Source organism: Psittacula echo (assembly GCF_963264785.1).
Source record: "Psittacula echo genome assembly, chromosome: 3".
NCBI classification, from domain to species: Eukaryota; Metazoa; Chordata; class Aves; order Psittaciformes; family Psittacidae; genus Psittacula; species Psittacula echo.
Genome location: NC_137736.1, coordinates 37,630,720 through 37,657,300, shown reverse-complemented (window position 1 = coordinate 37,657,300; position 26,581 = coordinate 37,630,720). Strand labels below are relative to the sequence as shown.

General features: G+C 43.0%; 1 protein-coding gene across 2 annotated transcripts; it reads left to right on the top strand.

The window, feature by feature from the left end:
* Positions 1-8,169: 8,169 nt before the first annotated feature.
* Positions 8,170-26,125, top strand: DDX3X (DEAD-box helicase 3 X-linked). 2 transcript variants are annotated; one of them, XM_080614412.1, is made up of 17 exons: positions 8,170-8,351; positions 10,902-10,959; positions 12,010-12,060; positions 16,437-16,560; positions 17,760-17,900; positions 17,985-18,084; positions 18,633-18,768; positions 19,195-19,280; positions 19,908-20,006; positions 20,082-20,242; positions 20,434-20,578; positions 20,701-20,845; positions 21,166-21,347; positions 21,436-21,553; positions 22,000-22,156; positions 23,108-23,232; positions 23,589-26,125. In XM_080614412.1, exons 1-17 carry the CDS (start codon positions 8,307-8,309, stop codon positions 23,669-23,671), a joined length of 1,956 nt encoding a protein of 651 aa, XP_080470538.1. In that variant the 5' UTR covers positions 8,170-8,306; the 3' UTR covers positions 23,672-26,125. The 2 variants fall into 2 exon arrangements, with proteins under 2 accessions (XP_080470538.1, XP_080470537.1); XM_080614411.1 differs by having other exon boundaries at positions 8,171-8,351; positions 23,105-23,232.
* Positions 26,126-26,581: the final 456 nt, after the last annotated feature.

The window sequence follows — 26,581 nt, the reverse complement described above, 5'->3', positions numbered from 1 at the left end:
CAGCGTTTGGATGTCTTTCTGTTATGTTTCTGGAACTGGTGGTATCTTCACCCTGTCCTAGGTCTGGCAGTCAGCAGGACTATCACTTTGTCTCTATATCTCAGTGGTTTGTGAAACAGCAGATAGATGCCCTGTGGTCTTGATGACCTGCTAATCTGGGTGTCATTGCAGGCCATTCAGAGAGCCCTTTCCCTGCTGAGTGCTCCTGCTGGTGCCTCAACACCCAAGCCTTCCCACTCCTTTTCTGTTCACACCTGTATGAACCTTTGTATTACAAACCTCTACACTACTTCCATTCCCTTCCATCTCCCTGGAGATCCTTCTCTGGCCAAGGGACAGACCTAATCCATACTCAACAGCAACAGGAACTGGGCAGGTGGGCCCTCTTCCCCCTTTCTCTTGAAGACCAGTATTGGGTTTGGTTAATTTGTCCCTCAGTCTTCATGATTTAGGTCTTTTAGTTCCTGGCAGGGCACAGCAAGGGCAGCAGCTCCCTTGGGGCTGGGACTCCAGAAGCTCTCCCCAGGGCATCACAGCAGGGCCTGGCAGCCTGGGCCCATCCTATTCCCCAGCCAGGACCACCTGGGGTACCAGGGCAGCCTCAGCCCCAGGCACCTCTCCAGCTTGAGGACAGCCAAGGGTGGGCCAAGCTGTTGGCCCATGGGTGAGCCTGGCTCAGCAGGGCCCATGGCCAGGCAGGGCAGGGCTGTGGGGAGGTGGAGACATTGCTGGGGCAGGGGCTGGTGGCCCCAGGGGGTGATATGGGGTTCTGGACCACGGGCAGGTGGGGGAAGCCCTGGGGGCTGACAAGGATAGGACAGTCAGGGCTGGTGGTGCCCTCACAACCCTAACAATCCCGTAGGAATTTCTGAGCTATTATCACTCTAGTATTTGGTCAGTGATCCTCTAGAGGTTTTTTCCAAAGAAAACCCTAATGTGACATAGAAGTTAAATTCGGTATTTAGGAATGGTAATTTTGGAGGAGAAAAGGCTTACAGAAACCGAAGTGAGAAACATTATTGCCTTCTTCAAAGTATAATATGAATGTTGCTTAATATAGGAGCCATCTTGACTAGGTGCCTATTTGGATTTATGCAATTACCAGCTTACCAGTTCAAACCAGTTCACAATAAGAATGTGCAGCATCTAAGATTTACTGATGGGCCTCTTTAATTTCTTCTTGCTGTTATAAGTCTCTCTTCTTTTGTCTTCACCTTCTGTTACTTTGAGCTTGCCTACAAGTTAAAAGCACACTCATAAAATTACAGTCTGCTTGTAAACCAACAGAGTGAACTCCAGGCATTCATGCAGTGTTGAAAGAGGGGCAGTCGACAGATACACATGGCTTTTTCCTATTGAGCAAGATCGTACTGTAGGTTTTTGGCAAAGGACTGCATTTTAATACCTGCAGGAAAGCAGTGGAAAGCAGTGGAAGCCAATACTTGCACAGAGCAGCAGTCCCTACTCCTGCTCTATGAGTGCTGCGCACGAGCCTGCCTTGGGTAGGAAAAAGGCAGTTGCTGCAGTGTGAAACAGCCTTCTCCACAACATGTGCCAGAACTTAATGGCTGCTGCTTTGGTGGGACTAACTGACTGGTGGTATTTTACCTATGTCCATCAGACTGTGGCTCTTGCTGAGGTCAAGACCATGCTGCCAACCTTTATTCACATTTCGAAGACATAATCTGCAGAAGAAGCTGCTGGACTCTCTTTGTTCTGGTGCAGGAAAATTTATTGCTTTGCAAGTTCTTCTTGTTCCTAATTGACCTGATCTAATCTGAAATAAGCTGTCTGTATTCCTGCAAAGGAATACCAGGGTATCCACATGGCCTTTTGCCCAGGTTTAACATAATTTCTTTAAAGCAAACTGCAAATTAATAGTAGTGCAACTTTCCTGTGCAGGCAAGCCCTTAATCAAATTGGAACATGGAAAACAGCATTTGGGAAGACAAAGCAGTGCTTAAGCTTTGGGAGTGAGAGAGGGATGTAATTTGGGAGTCCAGTGCAGATAATGGAGAGATCTGAATGCAGAGAGATAAAAGTGCTGAAGGTTTTGAAAATCTAAGCTAGCAATGAATCTAGGCGTATGAAACACAGAGCCCAACTCAGAACTTTCAATGTTCGTAGAACTGCCATTTTCCTTCCATTTGTTCTTCTAGTCAGGAAAACAACCCTTGCCATTTTAGTCACAACCCACTCTCCCTTTCATCCCCTACAACTTCAAGCCACAGGAAAAGCCCAGCATGGTTCTGGCAGTGCACAAGCTGGAGAATTCAGTTAGTGCTGCTTCTCAGTAACAATACTTAATACTCCAAAATCTCGCTCACTTAATAAGGAGTACTAGCAACCCTGGGCATCCCTCCCTGGGCTGGAGGCTGGGAGTGAGGGGCTGGATATTTCATCCAGCTCTGGTCTGGGTTTTGGCTAGTAGCAACAATCCCTGCTCAGTTGGCTGAGCATCCCCTGTCCTCACAGGGCAGTGACTTCAGCAGCCTGCTGGCTGTGAACACAGAGGCTCTGGGAGGAGAGAGGCAAGCCTCTCCTGTGGCAGTACTACACGTGCTCTGGATCCAGGCAAGCAAAGCAGCCCCAGTAAGACACTAGGCCAGTCCTTTCTTGGGTCAGGCATGTTAACATTGTAGGCTTCAACAAGCAGCATGGGTGTATCTTTGCTAGTCTGCTTACTCTTGCCTCGAAAGAAGACTTACTCCAAGATCCAAGCAAGAGACATGTAAGAAGAGAATGCCATTAGGAACTATCCACCTACAGCAGAGAGATACAATTAACAGTTGTCTTGGCTCCCATCTCTTCACTTGTAGTCTTGTTCCCCTCTGCTACCATTTCAGTGGCAGCCTTGAGCAGCACTCAGGTCACCAGCTCTTGGACCCTGACCCAAGCTCAAGAAGTATCATCCGTGTGAAATTCATGGACTCATTCTTCCTGGTGTCTGATCCTAGTGTAACACAAGAAATAAGGATAAAACTGTGCTTGTACTTCCTCAGTTCCCACAGAAGCCTGTGACTGCCTGATCTTGTCACTAAACCATTACAGAAAAGGAGGACTTCATTTAAAAAAATTAATAAAGAGAAGCCTTGAGTGATGCCTCAGGACTAGCATATGATTGAAATGGCCAACCTTCTCTGTGTATCCCTATTCTAGGGTCATAGCTTATAAAGCTTTCTGTCTCTCCTTTCTGTAAAGAGTCTCTGCTTTCTGTAACAGTCTTTTGTGGCTTTTCAGAGGAAGATGTGAATGTCTTCGAAGTTTTCAAACACGCTTCAGGTGTCTTTTCAGAGAATCATCATGAATCTGCTCTTCATCAAGGCCTCCCCAATCAACCATGTACATTCTGTCTGCCTCTACCAGTCTGGGAGCATGGAGAGATGATGGAAGGAGAGCTAACAAGACTTGGTGACAATACACTAGTCAAAGAACAGAGCTCTTAATCAGATTCCCTTTTAATTCTTCATGTAAGTTAGAGGCATAAAGTCCTCTCTTAAAACTTATGATAGAGCAGCAGTCAGCATAGGCCACGACAGAACAAAGTGTTGCAGTGGAGTGGAGAATTTTCTAAACATTCTGTCAACTGCTCTCTGGGCAGAGTTTAATAATCATATTTTTATCAGAAACTCCCTTTATTCCTTAGAATAAGATTTTATGTCAAAACAGAGACAAAAGATGCAAACTAGAAATCCATCTTTGTGTATTTTGGCTAGAATAGCTGAAGTAATTCTACAGGCCAAGACTCCATCGAGGTTTTCCTGAGATTCCCTGCTGAGTCCCATGATTTGTGCAGCAAGCACCCCAAGGTATTTCTTCCCTGAAAAAATGAGGGTGCACATCCTGTGCTCTCCTGTTCTGCACCTGCCTACCCAGAGAATGAGGCTGTGGCTCCACACAGGCTTCTTTAGCAGTAGTGCTGGCTGCGGCAGCTCCAGGCTCCTGTTTTCCCTGCCTGGAGCTAGTTACCCCACTCTTGTGGACTGGCATAGGCATTTCTGTAACCACCCCAACCAGACGGAAGGAGTGATCCAGGTGAAAAATAACACCCCCTCCTCACTGGTTTATTTGAGAGGCTCAAATAAGCTGAGAGTGCAGAGTTTGGTAGGGACTACATAAGATGGCAATGACAGTGAAAGAAATGCTTAGCTTAAGTATAGCAGCTTTGCCCTGCACACTGGATTAAGCACATGTATGGTGGGAAATATTCACTAAATGGAAGAAACTCACTGACTACAAACCATTCATTTCTTTGGGCAAAGAGCTGACTTAGGCAGGGCTTTTTTCCTACCCCTTTGAACAGAGTTATTTTAAACTCGTATCAGTCCTTTCATCCACTGAATGGACTGGCATCACTAACACTATACTGGGACAGCTGAAGGGGAGACTCTGAGGACAGGAACATATGGCAAGTGCCGGGAACTGCCTACACCAGTACTGCTACAGAAATGTCTGAAGAACAACAGACAGATGTGAGGAACCTGGGAAGACCATCCAATACAAGCCTGTTTTTGTTCTGAAGTTACAGGAAGAGTGCCAGCTTTAGAAATGATTTTTCATTTTATTCTGACATATATACATTACATTTACATGCACTACTTTAAAACTTATCCATTGGTCCAAAGAGTTTTGTAGCTGCTGCTGAAGGGAAATGCAGACTGTATAATGAAGGCTTCACTAAGAACATACAGATGGTTGCATGAGTTTCTTCTTCTCATGCTATTCCTCGAAATCAGTAAGATGCTGCCTTCTGATGCCTAAAAAAGTCTCCAGAAAACTGAGAAATGATCATGTGTAGCACTGAAAAAATATGCTGTTAAAGACAGATCTCTCATATTACTGAGAGAAACATGCCACTGACTAAAGACTGTTCCTCAATCCCTTTGCTTATTTTGTGGCTTGACAACATTATATTTTTTTATTGCTCTATCAGTGTACATAAGAGAGACTCACAAAAACTAATGTATGTGGTCTTACTCTCATAGCTAGCTCTGTAGAACAAGCAAAAAAGTTCTCAGTACTGCAACCTGAGAATTACATCCATGGTAGGATTTATTTTTTATCACACTCTGGACTTCAGGACTAAGTCTGAGTTGCCTTACCATTAGTAAAATACCTCCTTCCTTTAGAAGTAAGCCCACAGTTCTGTAAGATGGGAAGTCTGCTTCTTAAAGTGGCTAGTTAATATATGGACTGTTGATAGTTTCAACACAAAGAAGGAAACTCATGTATGCAAGGCCAGCATCTATCCTCTTTGGATTAAAATAATCTAAAAGGCAGCTACAACTTCATCAGCAGCGTTGAATTTACAACCCACCCTGCTTGGTGGCAAATGGGGATACTGCTTTCCTAATGCAGAGTAATGATCTCCTCAATACTCAGAAATCCCTAACTATTTTGAGGCTAACGGTCTTTCAGAGCACCTACCAGATCAGGCTCTGCAGGTGATGGAGTCATAGATTTGGGAGTCCTGTTAGGACTGAAGAACTGAGTGTCCACGCACCCAACAGTGCCAGGCTTTAAGCGCTTTTCTTTGAGTCCATCAGCCAAACTTAGGGAGTTTAACAGAGAGAGCAGGATTTTGAGGAGTTCAGTGTTAGCTTAATGCTTGACTCAAGTACTCATTAGCTGCTCAACTTCCTCCAGCAAATTGTCTCTGAGTCAGCTGCAGGAGAATAAAAAGTGAAACTCAGAGTTCATAGTCCTGCCTAATGGAGATGCTACCTTCAATAACAAAGGGAAAACTGACTTCCCTAAGCAATGTGAGACTCACGTGCCTGCAGCAGAAGACTCCAGCTCTGTAATTTGCTCACTACCTTGAGGCGGGTAGTGACAGCCCGACACAGTACGACACATAGAGGTCCCTTTACAAACCTGTCATAGAGGCAAGCGGGCCCACCTGCTTTCCTGACTAGCAGGACTAGGGACTGAATTACTGTGATACTTCTAAAAACTTCTACAGAGAAGAAGGATTAATTAATGTCATTTTCTAGTGCATGTGAATTGTATCAAACAATGCTCTTGCTTACAAAAGCACTGCAGACATTGTAGGGATGTAAACATTGCAAAATTGCTCAGAATTTAGAATTGCCCACAAAATTGTAAAAAGAAAATGCATTAAAAGATTTATTCAAAATTTGCTTTAAAGAAAAGAAATTTTTTTAGGCCCAAGTCCAGTAACAACTTTTTTAAAAATACAGAATCTTGAATCTTTTTTAACTGTGAGGCAGCCTTGGTGAACACACCTGCAGGCTTTTAAATGATGTAAGTAGGTGCACCTGGGGATGAAATACAGATATAAACCTTTAACTCTGGAGGTATAGCTGGTTGAAGAAGCGTTATGGAAAACCAAGGCAGGAGAATGGTAAATGTTTTGTTTAGGGGCAGACCTTGTCCTGTGCAGAACTGTCTGATTTGCCTGTGAGGAGTACGTGTGGCTTATTTAAGAATATGTTTGTGGGTGTTTGTATCTTTTAGGGCTTAATTTCTGGAGTGGAAGAACTTGGCTTCTAGAGATCTAATTTTAAGGGCAGCTCTGTGAAAGAACACTGTGTTCAGCAAAAAAGCCCAAACAAGCAACTAGGTAAAGACAGGTGATTTTATGTGTGAATACCATGGAAAAATTTTGTCTTGTTTTTTTTAATCCCACAGTGAATCTAGCCATCCTTGTGGAATATGAATCTTGTATTTTCTTGTTGGAAAAGGCAGGAGCCTATGGAGAAGGGAAGTAGAGGAATAATTACTGTGTGTGTACCAAGGACAACAGAGCCCCATATCCTTTTCCTTGTGACTTATTAGCCTCAGAGGTATCCAGATTCTGTAAGCATGTTTGTCAGTACTTTTACTGACCCAAATTCAAGGAAACGGCTTGTGTCTTCTGTGTCAGCAAGCTGTGATGTGATGGAAGATTATGGGGGTGTTTCTCTTTTTGAAGTAGCTTAATGCTTATTATTTGAATAGCATTTTACAGGTTAACAGTAAGCATGTGTTTTAATGAGTCCAAAGCGGGTCTTTTTGTGGATGTAATGGGGTAACTTGGTAAAACTGTCACTGTAGGGAAAGTAGCACTCGTCTCTGGCATCTCAAGAGATTTGATGACTAAACATTATTTTGTAGGAAAAAAAAAAGAAAGATGATGAATTAATGTCTCTGTTAGTGTTGACTGCCAGTGTGTTGGGGTGAGTGGCTCACAGTGCTGTGTCTCTGGACAGCAGACACAGTGGACTGCTTTGTAGCCCCATAGCCAGAGCCACAAGTTAACGTGTTTGCACCTGTGTTGAGGGCAGCTCAGCTATGATGGCCCAAAGTGGGTCAGAGGGGCTGCCTGTAAAAGGGTGGTATAACAGAACCTCTGAGAAAGGCAGAAACTAATGCCAGGATGCACACTGGGGCTTGTAATGGGAAGGAACCCGAGTTCGTGCCCCGCAAAGGCACCGTAAAGGGACGTAGAGGAGGCACAAGGGATTTACTCGTGGATGAAGTAGCACACCCCCCCCCAGTGGGGGGAGCTGGCTGACCACAGCCCCAGCTCCCGCCCTCGGCGACCCTGTAGCCAGGCGGGCCCTACAGCACTCCGCTACTAGGGCCTTCCTCCTTCCCGCGCCTCCATTAAGACCTACGCCACTGCGCGGGAAATGGGGGGAGGGGAGGAAGTGCACAAGATGGCGGCGGGAGCCGGCCGGGCCCGCTCACGTGACTCAGAATCCATATCCTTCTAGAGGTATCTCGGGCGCGCGCGAGCGGCGCTCTCGCGAGCACGCCGAACAAAAGGTGTAGGCAGCGGGGTTTGATCTCGCGAGATTTTGTGTCCCTTTTCCCTCCTCCTCCCCTTCGGTTATGTGTGTGTTAGGGCGGGGGGGAAACCTCGCGGTATCGCAAGCAAAAGCTCGGGGGACCCAGCGGGTGCCGCGCTTAGCCCGAAGATATCGCGAGATCTCCGCAGCGCCCTTCACCAGAGGGCTGAGCTGCGATTTTGGGGGGGGGGGGGGGGGGGGATTGGGAGGAATCAGCTCAGATCTCGCGATAGTTCCACTGCAGGGCCGGTTTCTCTCGCGATTGCGCTGGTACCAGTGGGGGGGAAGGGAGCGCTCCGGTAGGGGCGGTAGCGTGCGCGCTGAAGTCAGCGCGCGCCGCCGGGCAGGGCCAGGCGGGGGGCGGGGACTATATAAAGGCCGGGTCCGAGGCGGGGGGGGCTCAGTCAGGAAAGCGATCCGTAAGGGAACGAGCAGCAGTTAGCGGCGAGTTCCCGGCCCGGCAAGTCTGAATTTCTCGAGGCGGAGCGGGGCACCCCGAGACGATCTCTCGTTATGAGTCATGTGGCTGTGGAAAATGCCCTCAGTCTAGACCAGCAGGTGAGGCATGGGCCCGAAATCCGGTGGGAGGCGGCAGGCCGCTCCGTTAACCGGAATGTAGCGGCGGGAGGGGAGGCGCGGAGGAGGTACCGTGTACGTGAGGCAGGGGCAGCAGGATGATTTGGATTCGTAGCGTGGGGCTTACTTCGCTCCTCGGTAGCTGGCGGCTACGTCGTGGTTGCCCCCATTCCTCATGTCGAATTTTTAGTAGGCCACCTCACCGTGGCCCCCGCCCCCCAGCGCGGCCGTTTTGTGGCGCTTTCGATTGTTGCGCAGTTTCCGTTGCCCGGCGACCCCGCACCACGTTGGGTTTCCTCCTTCAGGGACGCCCCATCGCCGCGGCGAGGAGGGGGGTGGGGGGCGGGCGGGGGGCGCAGAAATAACCAGACTCCCTCTTCATCGCCTTTCCGGGGTCTGCGCCTGCCCCCCGCGGCCTTCTCGCCACGCTCCAGGCCCGGCTTTTGTGTGGCTGAGAGCGACGATGGTAACGTTGACTGCCGGGACCCCTGGCGGCGGCGGCGCGAAACGGCCCCGCGCTCGAACGGGGAGGTGGGGGGGGGCGGGGGAAGGAGGAGGAGGAGGGGCAGGGAGAAAAAGACGATAAATGGCGGCCATTGTGCCTGTGACGGGGCGAGGCGGGGAGTGGGGGAGGCCGGCGCTTTGTGCTGGGGAGGGGGACGGCGGAGGGGGCGCTGGCGGCCGCCTTTGTTCGAGCCGCGTCAGCGGCGGGCGGCCGCCTGCCTTTCCCGCTCTTCCCTCCGGTTCCCGTGGGCCCCAGTGACGCAGTTGTGCTTGGATGAGGCTCGCGTGTGTCCGGGCGGCTCCCGGGCCCACGGTGGTGTTATTTGCCGCCTTCTTTTTTTTTTTTCCTCCCTTTTTTTATTTTTATTTTTTTCTTTTTTCCCTTCCCCCTTTCCTCCTGATCTCTACGTCTTCCAAACACACACACCCCCCCCCCCATGGGGCGGAGTCAGGCGCAGGCCCCTGCCCAGTGTGGAGGGGATAGATGGTTATCTAATTCCCGGAGCAGGGGGGGCGGGAAGAGGGCCTCTGTGTTGTAGCGAGACCCAGGGCGGGCAGCTGGCGGGGCAGGACAGCGCTAGACCTCGGCGCCTTGACGGCGTCGAGCGGTCGCTGCTCTGGAGTCTTAGGCGAAGTAGGTCAGGGACCTGGTCCTTATTTCTCCCCCTCCCTCCACCCTTCCCCCTTTCTCCCCCCCTCCCCCGATAGCACGTGACGGGTGCCGGATTAGCTGGGCGGCTGCGGCTGCTCCCTGCTGCGCCGAAAATCCCAACCCGCAGTGCTGGCTGCACCGCCGCACTGAGATGGCGGCCGCGCTGGGCTTTGCTGCTGCGCCATCTCTGAGAGCAGGTTCTGGCAAGCGTTGCTCCCCGCCGTGGAGACGGTGAGAGTCCAGTGCAAGAAGGTGCAGGCATCGCTTGTGTTGACTGCTCCTAGAGAGCCACTTTCACCTGGGGGAGAGTCTTTGCTTACTGTTCAAATAAGAATCAGTCGTTAAGCTCATGTTGATGCTTGGATCAACTAGAGATCAGATTTTAAGTAGTAGCTTTGCAGAGGGTAATACAAGTCCTGCCATGAGAGGATTTGTCAGAGTGTAAGTGTCCTAAATGGCACCACAAGCAACTGAACACTTAAAAGGAGAGTGCTTGGTTTCTTTGCTTTGGGTTGATTCATGTCATATTGAAGACAGTTTTGTGCAATTGGTATTACGTAAAATCTAATTGTGTTTAAACGTGTCGTATTTTTTCTAAGTAAGTTTCTAATTTGCCATGCAGGCAGACAACTGTAATAAGTTCATGCTTTAAGCTTTGTGAGTTGCCTGCTGCCTTTTCCTGAAAAGAGTCCATACTGTGTTTGACTTAAAACATTTGGGTTATGTGCCAGTAGTGCCTGAGCTAAAATACGTTTTGGTAGACTTTACTGTGAGTATGAAGGCTGCAAATGAAGTTTTAGAGAAGCAAATGCAAAAAATGTGTTTGCCGAAGTAATTGTAGGAAGAAGGTCATGTGATGTTTTTGGAGTGTAGCTGCTTCAAACATGAAGACAGTAATGTTCTGCCTGTATTAATGCAGACACTCAGAGGACTTCTTTAAACTGCAGGTGAAGTGCCTGACTGAATTGCTATTATTTAGGCTGTAGAACTAAAGTGGGAAAAAAATTGATCTCAGTCAGAATGCACTTGAGTAGACTGAAAGAATATTTGAAATGTCTGTTTAGTCTGCATACAGTGTTTGTAGAAGTATGTGGTATTTGATTTGGTGAGTGTAAGATAACTCGTTTGGTCTTGCTTGCTGCCCATGTGGTTCGTGGGGTTGGTGGTGATGGATATGAAGACATTTGGAAGTGGTATGGGCTTGAGTGCTGACTTTTTGGTTCTTGTCTACAGGAGATGTAACTGGCACTGCAAACAAATTTCTTTGCAGCAGTAACTTGATGGAACACTGTTTGCTCTTGATAAGCAAAAGGGCTTTTTGTATCTTAGCATAAATTTGTGTTACAACATGTTGATACTTGTTTTATTTCTTTTAGTTTTCTGGTCTAGACTTGAATTCCTCAGACTCTCAGAGTGAAGGAAGCTCTTCAAGCAGTAAGTACATGCAATTTCTCAATTTTACAAACACAATTTGGAAAACAAGGGTTTTATAGCTGTGAAATGAATATCTGAAGCCAAGGTTTGGAGAGGATGATGGGAAGAACTGGGGAGGTTGCCAGTCATGCTTGCTTTGAAAATGCTGTATACTTAGGTATGAGCACTTAATTTAGCAGTGGTATGGCATGTACATAAGTGATTTGAGGCAATTTCTGCTGTTCTAACTGTCCAAGGTTTTCTGTTGCCTCTAGTCAAACAATGGAGGCTACTGATCATACTACTATTAAGATAATAGTCTGTTTTCTCAAAATACCAGCAGTCCAACTCTAGCTGGATATAACTTTTAACTATACTAATCTTAATGGAGTAGAAACGGCAATCTCTGAAATGCAAAGCTTAAGTACATACATTAGGAAGACGAGAATCTTCCTGGAATTCACATTCAGCTTGTGCCTGGTACATTCTGATTGATGTTGCTTAGCAGACAGATGCTTCTGGATTGTAAATGAAGAATGCTATTCAGAAGCAATTACATGTGGCTTCTGGTTTGAGCTGAACTGAAGGGGATGGTTGAATTCAAGGGGAAGGAAAAATACTGGTAGTATTAGTACTTGTGAGTGCCAGTACTTGAATGACACAGTGAAAATTGTAAGCTACTCATATATCTGGCACTAGCTTACGCCTTAATGAGTTCTAGGAAGACAGGCTTTCGTCATAAACACTTCTAACATCTATAAAGGGCTTGTATGACTTGGTCAAATAAATAGCAAAGATACTTGTGTCTTTAAAAAACAGCAACAAAAAAAACCCTAACAAACCACAACCCAAACCTCACCTGCATAACTATGCAGGAACTTAAATCTTCACTGCATTGTTCAGCCTTGCTGTATTAAAGGGGTCTTGTTTAAAGATGCTGTAAAAGCCTGTGAGGCAGACAATTTTTTTTTTTTTTTTTTAATGTTCTTAACAAAGGCTTTTGCTGAAGGGCTAGTATCTCAAATTGGAAATGCAGCAGTCTTGTAATGTTACTTTTCTTTTGTCCTTTAGAAGGCCGATACATTCCTCCTCACTTGCGGAACAGGGAAGCTTCAAAACAGGGTATGTATCAGAAATACAGGGCATCACTTGCATCCTTGGCCTCCTGAATCTCTAGGCACAGACAGTTAAAGGCTTTGATAATGCTGTTATAGGTGGTTATACAAACTGATTGACTGTTCTCTGCAAAACACTGCAACTTAATCTTCTGCTTTTAGTGTGCCATTCTTGGTTCCTTCACCAAGTTATACTCTAAGCTGAAGTATGTGACTGGCAAAATACCATCTATATCTCATTAAGCAATCAGGTGACTAAATCAAGATGGAGTCTCCTGTCTTAGCTTGACTAGCTCTGAAATTTTGAGAATTTTAATGGATTTAAGGAGTACCAGTTTCTGTTGCTGACTGATGTGTAACTTATAGTAATTGGTTGCTTAGTATAAACATAGCACTGTTTCACTTTGTAAATGGATGTTTACACAAATTGCTCTTAACTGGGGAGCATGAGAAACCAGTTAAGAAAGGCTGTCTTTGTTTAGCTTCTTGCAGCTTTTATGGAAGTCCATGAGAGTCCTTTTTTCAGAAGGAAATGCAGGGTGCTGGTGAAGGAAACATGAAACATATGACCTATGTTGGTCATATTTACATGGGGGTTCTCAGAAATAGCCTTTGTATCTTGCGCTTTATTTTCTGAATGGAAGAGAATGAAAAAGTTTTGCGAAGTACTTTGGTGAAGTAAGATGCAAAGATTGCAGATGTTGCAGCATGCATTACTGTCTAATGACTTGTATAGATACTGAAGAAACATTTCCTCTGACATCTATTGAAGTAATGCAGAGGAGCTCAAATATTTTCTGCTATGCAGCAGCTTGAGGAGTTGGAAGTCTCACAGTATGGAAGGGCTTTGATCTCATCTGTTTCTAAAGCAGTAGACTTCCACAGATTGTCTTTTCAATACTGCAGGAGGACTTCATTAGGAGCGAGTGGGAGGAGACTATTGAAATAAATACTGATAGTACTTGGGAAGCTATGTAACTTTAAATTTGACTGGATGAAAAATGTTTCATTGTAATTTTACGCCATTTGAGGAAACATCAGGTTTTTCGTGTTTCTGGGTTTTGCCCATTTTTTTTTTTTTTTTTTTTTTGTCTTGTCTTTGCATGTGTCCAAGCTAGTGTAGTGTGTATGTGCATTTGTGTCTTGGGAGGTGTTTGGGTGGGAGGGGAAGAGGGGGTGTTTTTTTAACCTAAAAGAAGCATGGCCTGAAGCACCAAATGATGAACAACAGCCTGTTATCAGAGCTGAGTGTTTTGGGGAAAGTAGAGGGATTGTTCTGCAGTTCAGTGCTCTTGAAGTTCCCAGTCGCATAAACCTCAAATGTGGACAGTCTTTCCAGAAATAACAAACTAAATCCGAGGGGAATTTGCAGGTTTCTCAAAAGCAGGGAACAACTTAAAGCTGGCTTGTAAACACTTGCTATATGTACATTTCCTTTCCCTATATGGTAATTTGTACTAAATTCCAGTTCATTTTTTTTGGGATAACAGATACAGAAGGATACTTTAGTCTTAACTCTCGAGTTCATATCATGACCTATTATGTATAGGATTGTCACTCTCTATTACGTGCAAGACCATAGTTCAGATACTGTGCATTGTACATGTGATTATTTGGCTTTTCTGGGAGCTTCAAGCTTCGCCTTGCAAAAAGGTATAAAAGTCTTGAAACTAATTTGACACATGGTTTGTTCAATTATTAGAACATAGGCTGACACCTTCCTTTGGTAGACATCACATTTCAAAGCTTCCTTTAAATGTGGTTGAGTATCATATCATTAAACTTCTCATGGCTCCCTGTGACAAGGTTCATGATGGCTAAACTGAAAAGCTGCAACTCCAGTTCAGGCCCCCTACTGAGAAGGAAAGTGGGTATCATCAGTACAGGGATATAAATATGAGATGTTTATAGGGTGGTTTGGGGTCTGTTACATGTTTGTACTTTCATAAAAGTGATGGTTGCTTCTGTTGTTTGCATCTAAATTAACTATTGCTTGTTTGGCTGTGTTGAAGTTGTTCTGTATTGCTGAATACTCCAATGAGCAGCTTGTAAGGATTGCATCAGGTTTTTTTTCAAGGTACAGCGAGTTAACAGGAGACCTTGGATAACAGTGGTATTTGACCATACACTAAAACTCTTGATGCAGTCTTACAAGTGTAGAACCTGATAAAATGCTCATTGATGTAAAAATCAGTTGATTTGGAGCCATATTTCAGTAATCTAGTGGAATTGTCTTGCTCGCATACCATAACCTTGTGAAGTTCTGTGGTAGTGTTAACTAATGTACTTTGTTTAAAAATTTTAATTACTTGTCCTGTGTGGTGTTCCCTTAGACGTTCTCTAGACACATATAGTTTATAGTTTCTAGCTTGTGATTCTCATCTTCCTCTGTAGCTGATGATAGTATTAGTAATTAATGGACACCATTAAAGTTGCACAGTTGGCTTAATTGCAGCCAAATAAATCCCTCAAGGCTGTGGGCCGATACTTCAAGATCAGTTGCTCCCTGTGTTCATGAAGAAGTGAGCATCTTTCAGTAGGTACTGACAGGGGAAGGACACTAAGGGATGTGAAGTATTTGTTTTAAACTCCTACATTGCTTGCTTCAGTGTGTTCTTTCCATATACCTGCAGATCTGTCCTTGTAATACTGATCTGCTGCTTTGTACCTGGGAACAAAAGAGTACGTAACTGCAGGAAGTAAGAGTGTGCATAAAAATGTGTTTAGATTACTTAATGTCAGTTCTGTTTATATGGAGCTTGGTATGCAGGCCTGCCTGGTTTAAAATGTCCTGCTTCCATGAGCTTGACTTGATAACACTTAAGTCTTGTTGTCATGTGATTTTCTTGTTAAACTTGCTGGAACATGCTGTTGGATATTTAAAGTCTGATCTGATCTATAGTAGGTAAAGGAGTAGGTGTTAGAACTTAAGAATGCTACAAAATGCAAGCTAAAATGCTGATTGAGGTTAAGCATTGACAATTCTAGTATTCTTCTTCGATGCAAGAACTAAAAAATTGCTTTGGAAGTTCATTACCTTACTGAACTCCAGAGTTATCCCTTTGGTGAGAAATGTGTGCTGGATTCAATATACGCAGGCTTTTACTTAACCAACCCCTCCTTTTCCCACCTCAGTGTTTTTAGAGAATTTCCTGATAATTCTTGTACGGTTTTGTGATCATTTGCTTTAGAGAAGTCAACCTGTGGTCTGTCATGGGTTGACTGAGTGAATTTGCTTTAGATTTATTTTGCCATCTGTTCTTTATCATGATTTCTTCTGCTAGCTGGTTATGTTGAAGTGACTTGTATGGCTTGGACCTCTGTTGTTCTCTGCCCATCCACAAGTAAAATCAAAATAGGAATACCAAAGTGAATTAGTGGCCCAAATTGTCAAGCAGGGTGTGTATATACATGTATTTGTTAAAGACTTTGTCTCAAACTTGCTGTGCTAACTTAAAGAAAAATACAGCAAGGTAGCTGCTTCAGAAACTGCTGCAAGCTGGATGAGTAAGCTTACTTTTGTATGTTATTTGGACTATAAAATTTTAGAATCATAGAATAGTTCGGGTTGGAAAGGACCTTAAGATCATCGAGTTCTAATCCCCCTGCCATGGTCAGGGACACCTCACACTAAACCATGTCACCCAAGGCTCTGTTCCGCCTGGACTTGAACACTGCCAGGGATGGAGCATTCACAACTTCCTTGGGCGACCCATTCCAGTGCCTCACCACCCTTACAGTAAAGAACTTCTTCCCTATATCCAATCTAAACTTCCCCTGTTTAAGTTTGAACCCGTTACCCCTTGTCCTGTCACTACAGTCCCTAATGAAGTAGTCCCTCCCCAGCATCCTTATAGGCCCCCTTCAGACACTGGAAGGCTGCTATGAGGTCTCCACACAGCCTCCAGGCTGAACAGCCCCAACTTTATCAGCCTGTCTTCATACGGGAGGTGCTCCAGTCCCCTGATCATCCTCGTGGCCCTCCTCTGGACTTGTTCCAACAGCTTTTGACTCCTTTCTGGAACTTTCCAGGCTTTGTAGAAGATACTAATTTAATACAGCATCAGCCCGTTTTTTTTTGCTAATGAGAAACTACGTCTATATCTTCCTGAAGGTTGCTGTCATTACAACTGTTGTTAGGTCTCTTGACATGATGATGTACCCCAGTATTTTTAGTGTGGTTTGAAAGTTACTCATACCAAAATCTGGGTTTAGCTACTTTCTAAACAAACTACAACCAACTTTCTCCTGCATTCATTAATTATGGTACTCCTGGTGTTCTGTCAGAAGTCTCTCTATGTGAAGTTAATTCATCCTTAAGGACTAAACTAGTATTCTTAAGTAGACCATGTAATGTATAGCTAAAATTCCCTTTTCTGCCAGGTTTTGATAGTGGTGGCTGGAGTTCTAGCAGAGACAAGGATGCATACAGCAGCTTTGGTGCACGGTCCGACCGTGGAGCAAAATCAAGCTTCTTCGACCGTGGAAATGGATCAAGAGGAGGAAGGCAAGTACTTATTGGGGTGGTGTGTACAAAGTCTGTCTCGGTTCTAGTAGTGCATCTGTAATCTTGATGGTAGAGTTCTAGGATTGAATGACAGGATAAAGTAGGAGGAACCTGGGAGGGGAGGAGAAAGTGAGAGAACCTTGCTTTTAAAGCTACATGAGTTCCAGGACGGGAAAATTGCATATGTTGGAAAGTGTGTCCTGTAGTCTAGCACCAGCTGCTCACTGGCAGCTGTAATGACTTGCTCACCTTAACATTTCACCAAAAGTGTGCTAGATGGGTGGCTACCTCCAGAAAAAACTGTGAAGAACTGTTTGGATCATATAAAATATATGAAAACAGATTTTTTTTTTTTCCTAATTTCAACATCTTTTTTCCTTGTTTAAGAAGTGTAGTTAATAAAACTGGGTGAGACTCTTGCAGGTTCTCTACCTTACTTGATCAGTCTTACACACATCATGCGTTGTATGCACAAGTGTGGTGAGAGTGACCTTTATCGACTAGTAAAGGTGACGCTAGTCCTGTATCAAGAGTTTTCTCAAACATGACTTACCAGACTCAAAAACTTAACAGTTGAGGTAAGGACTTCTTCCACCTTCTTCTTCTGAGTCAGTGGTACAGGTGAGATCATTTATAAAATAATAATGTGACATGTAATTACTGTATTTATTTTGGTCACATTAATGATTGGGGAATAAAGGAACAAATTGCAGCACTCAAGGATTTTGTCTGGATGTGCGGAACCTAGGTAAAATGAGGGTCAGAAAGGGAGGGGGTACCAGATAAGTGTCTCCTAAGATGTTTTACATGGAGCTTCCTACAAAAAGTGGTGAAGACTGAGTAACTTGAGTTGCAGCTCTGCTGGCAGATAACTGATCCTTTATGTTTGTTACACTTGACTTAATAAAAATTTTGATAAAAGATTCATTCAGTGTGTTAACATAACCTAAGCTGTGAAATCATGACAGACTCAACTGTCTAAGACAAAATGCATGACCTAGTCTGATGGCTGGGACTAAACTCCTTTCAGTTCATGGGTGGGGAAACAAGTACAGGTAATCAGATGACTTTAAATTGTTCTATGGTTGTATATGTGATAAACAGAGCATACACTACTAGGTTATTATGACTTTAATTTTGTGTATGTCAAAAAACCCTGTTGCCCAGGAATGGTGTCCTGACATTCTTGCTGTATTTAGATACGAAGAGCGTGGAAGAGGTGGTGACTATGACAGGAGTGGCTTTGGCAGATTTGACCGTGGTGGAAATAGCCGGTGGTCTGACAAATCAGATGAAGATGACTGGTCAAAGCCTCTTCCCCCAAGTGAACGCCTGGAACAGTAAGTAATGTATATAGTGTAAATTCACATGACAGAGTCAGTTGGTATGTTTAGCAAGTAAAATACTTTCTTTTCTGTTTGCAGGGAGCTATTTTCAGGAAGCAATACTGGCATTAACTTTGAAAAATATGATGATATTCCTGTTGAAGCAACAGGCAGCAACTGTCCTCCACATATTGAAAGTGTAAGTTGGTTGATTGTTTTTTGTTTGGATGGGTTTTTTTGTTCTTTTTTGATTTTTTTTGGTGTTTTTTATAAATCTGGTTTGCTGATATATTTAATAGTGACTATTATTTGATGTCATGCTCTCTTAAGTTGAGGGAGGAAAGGAGATGTTGTCTTGCCTTCCTGTAGCTAAGCTATTTTGCAGAGGAGGTTTATATCTAATGAACTAAGACATAAGAGCAGTTACGTAAGCATATTCAGTTAACACACACAGCTCACTTGTAGTTGACTTGTCTTTAAACAGTAAACATGTAAAAAGAAGTAAAAGTGCTTGGAGGAGGTGGTGTGTAGTCTGTGCTTCATGCTTTTCAAGGATCACTCGTGATTGGATTAAGTAGTTACCAGACTCTTGGTAGCTTGTTCTTGAGTATCTGTAAACTTAGTAGGCAAGCTCTATAGTAAGAGATGAATCAAAAGCTACTTTACAGATGACTTCTTAGACTGAATGTTGTGCCATGGTGGCTGAAGGGAAGGATGCTCATCCTACTAATTTTAAATATCTTTCAGTTCAGTGATGTTGACATGGGAGAAATTATTATGGGGAACATTGAGCTCACACGCTACACCCGTCCTACTCCAGTCCAGAAACATGCAATACCTATTATTAAAGAAAAGAGAGACTTGATGGCCTGTGCTCAGACAGGTAAGTTAATAACTCTGCTATTCAGTTTTTGGTAGGAATAGGGTCTTGTATTTCTCAAGCTGCAGGTGAGAAGTCTGTAAGTAGTAGTGTTCTCTTAAGAGTATACTGAAGTACCTGCAGTGATGGAAACCAGCTAGCTTTATTCTTGGAACTGCCTCATATGTGGCTTGACTGCATTTACTGTGTTTGCCCTTAGAGAAATGTTCATGGCTTAAATCACATTCACGTCACGGTTTTGTGGTGCTAAGTGGCAAGTCTTTTGTAGAGAAACTCTACTGGCAAAGGAGTGCATTCCATTGGCATAGACAGTATCCATATACTAGTGCAGATGCTACTGGATATATGCTAGTGGTACAAAATCAGTGCTGCAGCTGATAATACAGTAGCTTTGAAAATGATTGTTAATACTGAATTGTGTCCTAACAGGGTCTGGGAAAACAGCTGCATTTCTTCTGCCGATACTGAGCCAGATCTATGCAGATGGCCCTGGTGATGCCTTGAGAGCTATGAAGGCAAGTATCTAAATCTCAGTCTTGGAAAAGCTATGACCAGTGTGGTTTTTTTGTCCTGTATGTTGATAATCTGCTGCTGAACACAACAGATGGTCTTAAATGTCACCATTATTTTGGGTAGGGAAGGTAAGCTTCTTGCTTTCTAAAAGATTAGCTATTCCCCTTGAAAAAATACAGGCTGTGAAACCTTTTTCCTTTCTAAAGAGTTGATATCTGTAACTAATTGTTTATGAGTGGTTTTGTTGTTGCCTGAGCTTTAAAGATGCTTCCCTTTCTACAGAAAACCTAGGAGGTCACACATGGCTATGTTGTAGTGACTTCAGGATAGGAAGTAACAGGTTTTATACAGCTGTTTCTCAGCTGCTTAAGTTAAAGATAACAGTGCAGGTTGTAGACCTGAGAGTTGTATGGCTTTATGGCTGTTAACATACTAACCAACAGCTGAATCTTAGGTACTGTAGTAGGGCAGTCTTGGGATGCAGTGCTTAAAACAAGTTGGCTCTCAGTCATGCTTTTTCTTTCTTATTGAGACGAACTTGGTGACCCATCTTCAGTATTGCCTATAACAGCTGTTCTAATTTCCTCTTGCATTTGGGGAACTCACAGTATTTTTTTCTTACTCTTCAGGAGAATGGGAGGTATGGGCGCCGCAAGCAATATCCAATCTCACTGGTCTTGGCTCCCACTAGAGAACTGGCTGTGCAGATCTACGAGGAAGCAAGAAAGGTATATCTAGGAGTTCATCCTTACAAAAATGCTTAAGTAGAGTTTTTCTTAGAGCTAATTTACTTTGCTTTGTAGTTTGCATACCGTTCCAGAGTTCGTCCTTGCGTTGTATATGGTGGTGCAGACATTGGTCAGCAGATACGTGACTTAGAACGTGGATGTCACTTGCTTGTAGCAACTCCAGGACGACTGGTTGATATGATGGAGAGGGGAAAGATTGGACTGGATTTCTGCAAGTAAGTAAAGTGTTCTTGGCCATATGCAAGTGTCTTGACAGCTAGAAACTGTACTTTCTAAAGTGAAATCTGGGCTTAATGACCCAAGTTCTGGCTTTTGGACTGTTTAAACACTTAGTTGAGAACTTTGGTACTGTCGTACAGATTAAAGAAAATGCTCTGAAGAATAGCTTTTTTTTATTACTATTTAGGTACCTAGTGCTTGATGAAGCTGACAGAATGCTTGATATGGGGTTTGAACCTCAAATTCGTCGAATTGTTGAACAAGATACTATGCCACCAAAGGGGGTTCGTCATACCATGATGTTCAGTGCTACTTTCCCCAAGGAAATCCAGGTACTTGACAAAATTCTAAAATTTTAAGAGCTCACAGGGCCGGATTTCACCACTGGAAGGCATAAAAAAAAATGCTGTTTGGATTTTTTTTTTTTTCTTTATGTCCACCTTCCCTTTTTCAGATGCTTGCTCGTGATTTCCTTGATGAATACATCTTTCTGGCTGTTGGCAGAGTAGGTTCTACGTCTGAGAATATCACACAGAAAGTAGTATGGGTGGAAGAGTCAGACAAACGATCGTTTCTGCTTGACCTGCTAAATGCCACAGGTAAAGACCACTCTCAGATAAGCAAATAAGGCAAAGTTCTGATGAGGCAAATATAATGACTCAAGTAATAAGAACTACTATTGAGTAGGTAAATAAAAATAAAAGGGTATTTCCTTCAAATGCAGTGAATATATTGCACTGGCTAGATGACTGGTTTAAGTGGATATAAGCTTTTCTCATAATATGGAATGGGGGGGAGGGCTCTTGTATCTTCAGTTTAGAATAAACAAGAGTGGAGAACTGAAAATGCCTTTTACGACATGTGGAGTCAAAGTTATTTGCGCAGCTCGTCTGCTAACCCATGTGTCAATTGTTGTTAGGCAAGGATTCCCTGACTCTGGTGTTTGTGGAAACTAAAAAGGGTGCAGATGCTCTTGAGGACTTCTTGTACCATGAAGGATATGCCTGTACAAGTATACATGGAGATCGTTCTCAGAGAGACAGAGAGGAAGCACTGCATCAGTTCCGTTCGGGCAAGAGCCCAATTCTTGTTGCCACAGCAGTAAGTAAAATCAATGAATCTTGAGCCAGTAAACATTTACTTGGCCTGTGGAATTTGACTAAGATTGATTTAATTCTTTAACCACTAGGTAGCAGCAAGAGGACTGGATATCTCAAATGTAAAGCATGTCATAAACTTTGACTTGCCAAGTGACATTGAAGAGTATGTACATCGTATTGGTCGTACAGGCCGTGTAGGAAACCTTGGTAAGTATGTTAAAGAATTTTCATAGACAGTATTTCATACCCAAGTTGGTAGTTGTACTACATTGGCTAAGCAGCAAATTCCAAGTAAGTAACTTGAGAGAAGCCCATGTGCTGCCTTCTGTGACCAGGAGCTGGTTAATGCTGTCTAGTCAGTGTGGAAAGTAACCTGTTGCTTTAGCTAGTGTTTTTGTTGCTGGTAATAAGCTCTGATACAACATGTAAGCTTGGTATCTTTTGTGTTTGTAAGACTCCTGTGCTTAGCCAAGGGTTTTGTGACTAGCTGTGGTGGAAGAATGGTCTTAAATGGCTTTCTCTTCAGGTAATTCTAGTGTTCTCAAGTGTGGCAGTAATGAATCTGATTCTAGTCACAGGTGCGAGTGGAGTGTGGGATAGGTTTAAGTGTTGTAGTGTACTTGCGTGGGGCTAAAACTGAATGTTTACTTCAGGTCTTGCCACCTCATTCTTCAATGAGAGGAACATAAACATCACCAAGGACTTGCTTGATCTTCTTGTTGAGGCTAAGCAAGAAGTACCATCTTGGCTGGAAAACATGGCTTATGAACAGCATCACAAAGGAGGTGGCAGCCGTGGACGATCTAAGAGGTAATGTATTGACTTTGGCTAAAGGTATACTGAATCCATTGTGAGAAGCAGTTCTGTGACTTGCTTTCAGTCTAGTAAAGGGAAGACAAACCAGTGGAGCCTAAACTGTGAGTTAAGTGCATCAGGAAGTGACAGCTTGATATGAATGGTTCCATTCTATCTTACCAGGCAATAAGATGGTTCTCCCCTTAAGCAGACAACTAGATACAGCTGAGGTAGAATGATGTCAGCAAAAATGGCTTCAGAACTTCAAAAGCACTTACTAGTAATGCAAATCTGCATGTGCTAGAAATATGCCTTCAGCAGCAGGTATCTTGATGTTTAGGAGGAAGTAATGTATACCTCCTGACACAAAATGGGGAAGGCATGAGGGTTGGACAGCAGGTGTGAGGCCACTTGTAAGGTAGTCTTTTTGAGGAAACATAAAAATATGCTTTTTAAGCTGGTAATAGAAAGCGTGTTTAATGGCTTAATGGGTTAGGGGGAGAAACAGCCCTTCCTCTTAATGTAGTTAACATGGCACAACCACCTGAATTACAGTTGTTTTGGGTGTGTTTTTTCTTCAGAAGTATGTTTGGAAAATGGTTGTCCTTTTCTACAGTATGGAAGGTGGTCATAAATGCATCATGTGTATACCAGGATAGGTTTGGAAAAGATGTGGAGCACTTGCACTGAAGCAAGTCTTCCTGGGACCTGAGAAAGCAGTTAGTGCAACATGACATGTTCAGTATGACCCTGTGTGAATAATTTTGCTTTGCCATCTGGAATGCCCTTTCCAGATAGCATTGGAATGCTTATAAAACTTGCTGAACTTAACACACATACTAGTTACTGGCCAGCTGCAGTTGGTAACCAGAGCTGAAGAAATTTAGTACTTAAATCTCAATGTCTGCAGTACTTAAAATACCATTGACTTGACTTATGTCTTGGTTTTCTTGCTTTATACAGCAGTAGGTTCAGTGGAGGATTTGGTGCCAGAGACTATCGAACAAGTAGTGGTTCTGGTAGCAGTAGCTTTAGTAGCAGTCGATCAACCAGCAGCCGGAGTGGAGGAAGTGGCAGCAGAGGATTTGGAGGTAAGAAAAATTGGGTAGGCAGTGCTGGCAAATTGAAAGTCATATCCACAATGCTTGCTGTAGTAAAACTTAAGGAGATAACATTTAAATATGAGGCCAGCTGGTGCTTGTTGTTTTGCAAAGTCTCAGCTTTGTGCTTGGGTCTAGACTAGAGCAAGCTACCTGTGTTTGCTTAATTTGATACTACCTGTCTTTCTAGCACTTCAGTTTAATGTTGTAGCATTTGACCGTACTTCTGGGTGGGTTTTCTTTAATAGATAGTAGGCATCTTGTCTGTGCCCTAGGCTGTTTTCTTCTTGGGAAGGCACAAGTCTTTAGCAGGTTAATTAAGCATCACTTTCTCTTGCCTTTCATAGGTGGTGGTTATGGAGGCTTCTACAACAGTGATGGATATGGAGGAAACTATAACTCCCAGGGGGTTGACTGGTGGGGCAACTGAATCTGCTTGCAGCAGATATCCTACCAAACAAGCTAATATGGAAACCACATGTAACTTAGCCAGACTATACCTTGTGTAGCTTCAAGAACTCGCAGTACATTACCAGCTGTGATTCTCCACTGAAATTTTTTTTAAGGGAGCTCAAGGTCACAAGATGGAAACAAAGGAACAAGTAGCCCTATCTTGAAGGTGGTTTTGAAGACTCTATTGCTGTAGTCAGGATTAACTCCCCTCCCACCCATCCCCACCCAGAAACTGCATTTTGATTTTGTGACTGAGGATCATTTGTTTGTTAATGTACTGTGCCTTTAACTTTAGACAACTTTTATTTTGATGTCCTGTTGGCTCAGTAATGCTCAAGATATCAATTGTTTTGACAAAATAAAAATTACTGAACTTGGGCTAAAATCAAACCTTGGCACACAGGTGTGATACAACTTAAACAGGAATCACTGATTCATCCATAATACTACAAAGAAAAACTTACGCGGTAGCCTGCATTAGGGCTTTTGGTATCTGCAGATTTGAAAAATAAAAACATCTTGAAGCATATCAATGCAATTAGTTTCTAATGTGGCAAAACTGTACTAAGTTAAAGTTCTGATTTGCTCACTCTATCCTGGATAGGTACTTAGAACCTGATAGCCTTTAATAAGCCATTCCAGTCATGATGAGATGATGTATGGATACATGCATACATTAAAAGCACTGTTTTTGAAGTTAATGCAAGCAAATACAGCAATTCCTTTTTCAATATTTAGGCAGATCATTAATGTGAGCTAGCCAAATGTGGGCAGAACATTACAGGGAACGTTTAAAGGTCTGATAACTTGAAATAGTTTTTAGGAGAATTCATCTATTTAGACTTTTTAAAATGCCTGCCATATGAAATTGAAATGGTAGAATGGCTGACCATGGCAGTGATTGGTCCTCCTTAAGGGCCTGACTGAATTTTTGGTCTAATAACGCATGCTAGTGTTGATGTTTTTTGGTCAAGAGGGTATGAACAGGAAGAATTATGCAGCAGGCTTTATTTTAATGCAGATTCACATTACTCTGTTCAAGCTGCGTGGAGATGTTAAACTGGCTTACTGTAGACTTTGTAAAATGGCTCCAGAAGAGTAACAAGCAAACCTGAGATCACAGAGGTTGGAAATGTACATAAACTGCACAAGGTTTCAATTCTGCTATTAAAGTGCAGTTTTAGTCAGTTTTAGTTGCATAGGTTTCCATTGTATTTATAGTCTGTTTATGCTAAATCTGGCCAAAGATAAGTATTGTCCACCAGAAAAATGCCTCTGCCACTTGGGATTTCTGTGCTGATTTTGTGGCCGGAACCGTTAACAACTAATCTACAGTGGCACAGGAAAATGGCAAAAATCTCCTAAAGTGCAATAGATTTTTCAAGTGTATTGTGCCTTGTTCTAAAACTTTTCTTAAGTAGGTGCACTTGACAGTATTGAGGTCATTTGTTATGGTGCTATTTCAAGTCTAGGTTTAGGCCCTTGTACATTTTGCCCATAACTTTTTACAAAATACTTCTTTTATTGCACATTCAGAGAATTTTATATATGTCTTGTGTGCGTGTCCTTAACTTCCAATCTTATTTTGTCTCTTGGAGATTGAACGCAGCTTGTTTAAGGAGAAGGAAATAGATTCTAAAACTTATTTGGGACCATGGGAATGATAGCTGGGAAGAAAACTATTTGCACACGACAGATTTCTAGATACTTTTTGCTGCTAGTTTTGTGTAATATTTATTGAACATTTTTGACAAATATTTATTTTTGTAAGCCTAAAAGTGATTCTTTGAAAGTTTAAAGAAACTTGACCAAAAGACAGTACAAAAACACTGGCACTTGAATGTTGAATGTCACCGTATGCGTGAAATTATATATTTCGGGGTAGTGTGAGCTTTTAATGTTTAAGTCATATTAAACTCTTAAGTCAAATTAAGCAGACCCGGCATTGGCAGTGTAGCCATAACTTTCTGATAGGTAAAACAAAAAATTGGCAACTTAAAATTGAACATGCCAAGGTTTTGATACACTTGTCTTAAGATATTAATGAAACACTTCGAAACACTGATGTGAAGTGTCCAGATTCTCAGATGTTTGTTGCGTGAGTTTTGTTTAGTTGTGTGTTATTTTTATTTTTTTTTTTTTTTTCAGTGAATGTCTGGCACATTGCAATCCTCAAAACATGTGGTTATCTTTGTTGTATTGGCATAATCAGTGACTTGTGCATTTTAGCAAGTTTTATCAGCCAGCAATATTTTCAGTTCAGATACAAGGATTCAAAACAATATGCAAGAATGGATTTAAACTTGCTGAATGTGGAAATTGAGTTTCAAGTCACTGTAGGTTTAGAATTGCTTATTGTATTAGTTTAGATGCTAGCACTGCATGTGCTGTGCATATTCTTGATTTTATTAAATAAAAAAGTTGAACTGCACAGTCTACTCGTTTGTGAAGCGTCACTCTTCTGGTTTACAAGATCTGTAGCCTGACTAGTCTCATGCATGTGCAACTCTGGAAGCAGGTGGATCTAGTGTGGTACACATCAGTGTGGTTATCAGTGGCAGCCAGGATCAGGGTTACAGCTGTAGCAGCCTTAAAGTACCTTGTGCTCCACAGTGTTAGGTACCTGTACAGGTTCTCTAGAGAAGCTAACAAAGCAGAGGTGGGACAGATAAGGTTGTAATCCCCTTGCTGTTCCAGTAACCTAATAAAAGCTTGCTGAACTCTTGCTCAGGCTTGATTCCTCAGCCATTCAATGTTGGGTACTTCATCACACAGTTGTGCTTCTGAACTTGGCAAAGGTGCCTTAGCTTTAAATTTGATGTCTTGCCTGTTGATTTTTGCTAGGCAACCTTGCTGAAAACAAGCATGTATAAGAAGTGCGGTGCAT

Coding starts and splice junctions, on each gene's coding strand:
- DDX3X (XM_080614411.1), top strand. CDS start 8,307: ATGAGTCATGTGGCTGTGGAAAATGCCCTCAGTCTAGACCAGCAG. Junction 16,561..17,759: donor AATGGATCAAGAGGAGGAAG/GCAAGTACTTAT, acceptor TGCTGTATTTAG/ATACGAAGAGCGTGGAAGAG. Junction 23,233..23,588: donor TGGCAGCAGAGGATTTGGAG/GTAAGAAAAATT, acceptor TGCCTTTCATAG/GTGGTGGTTATGGAGGCTTC.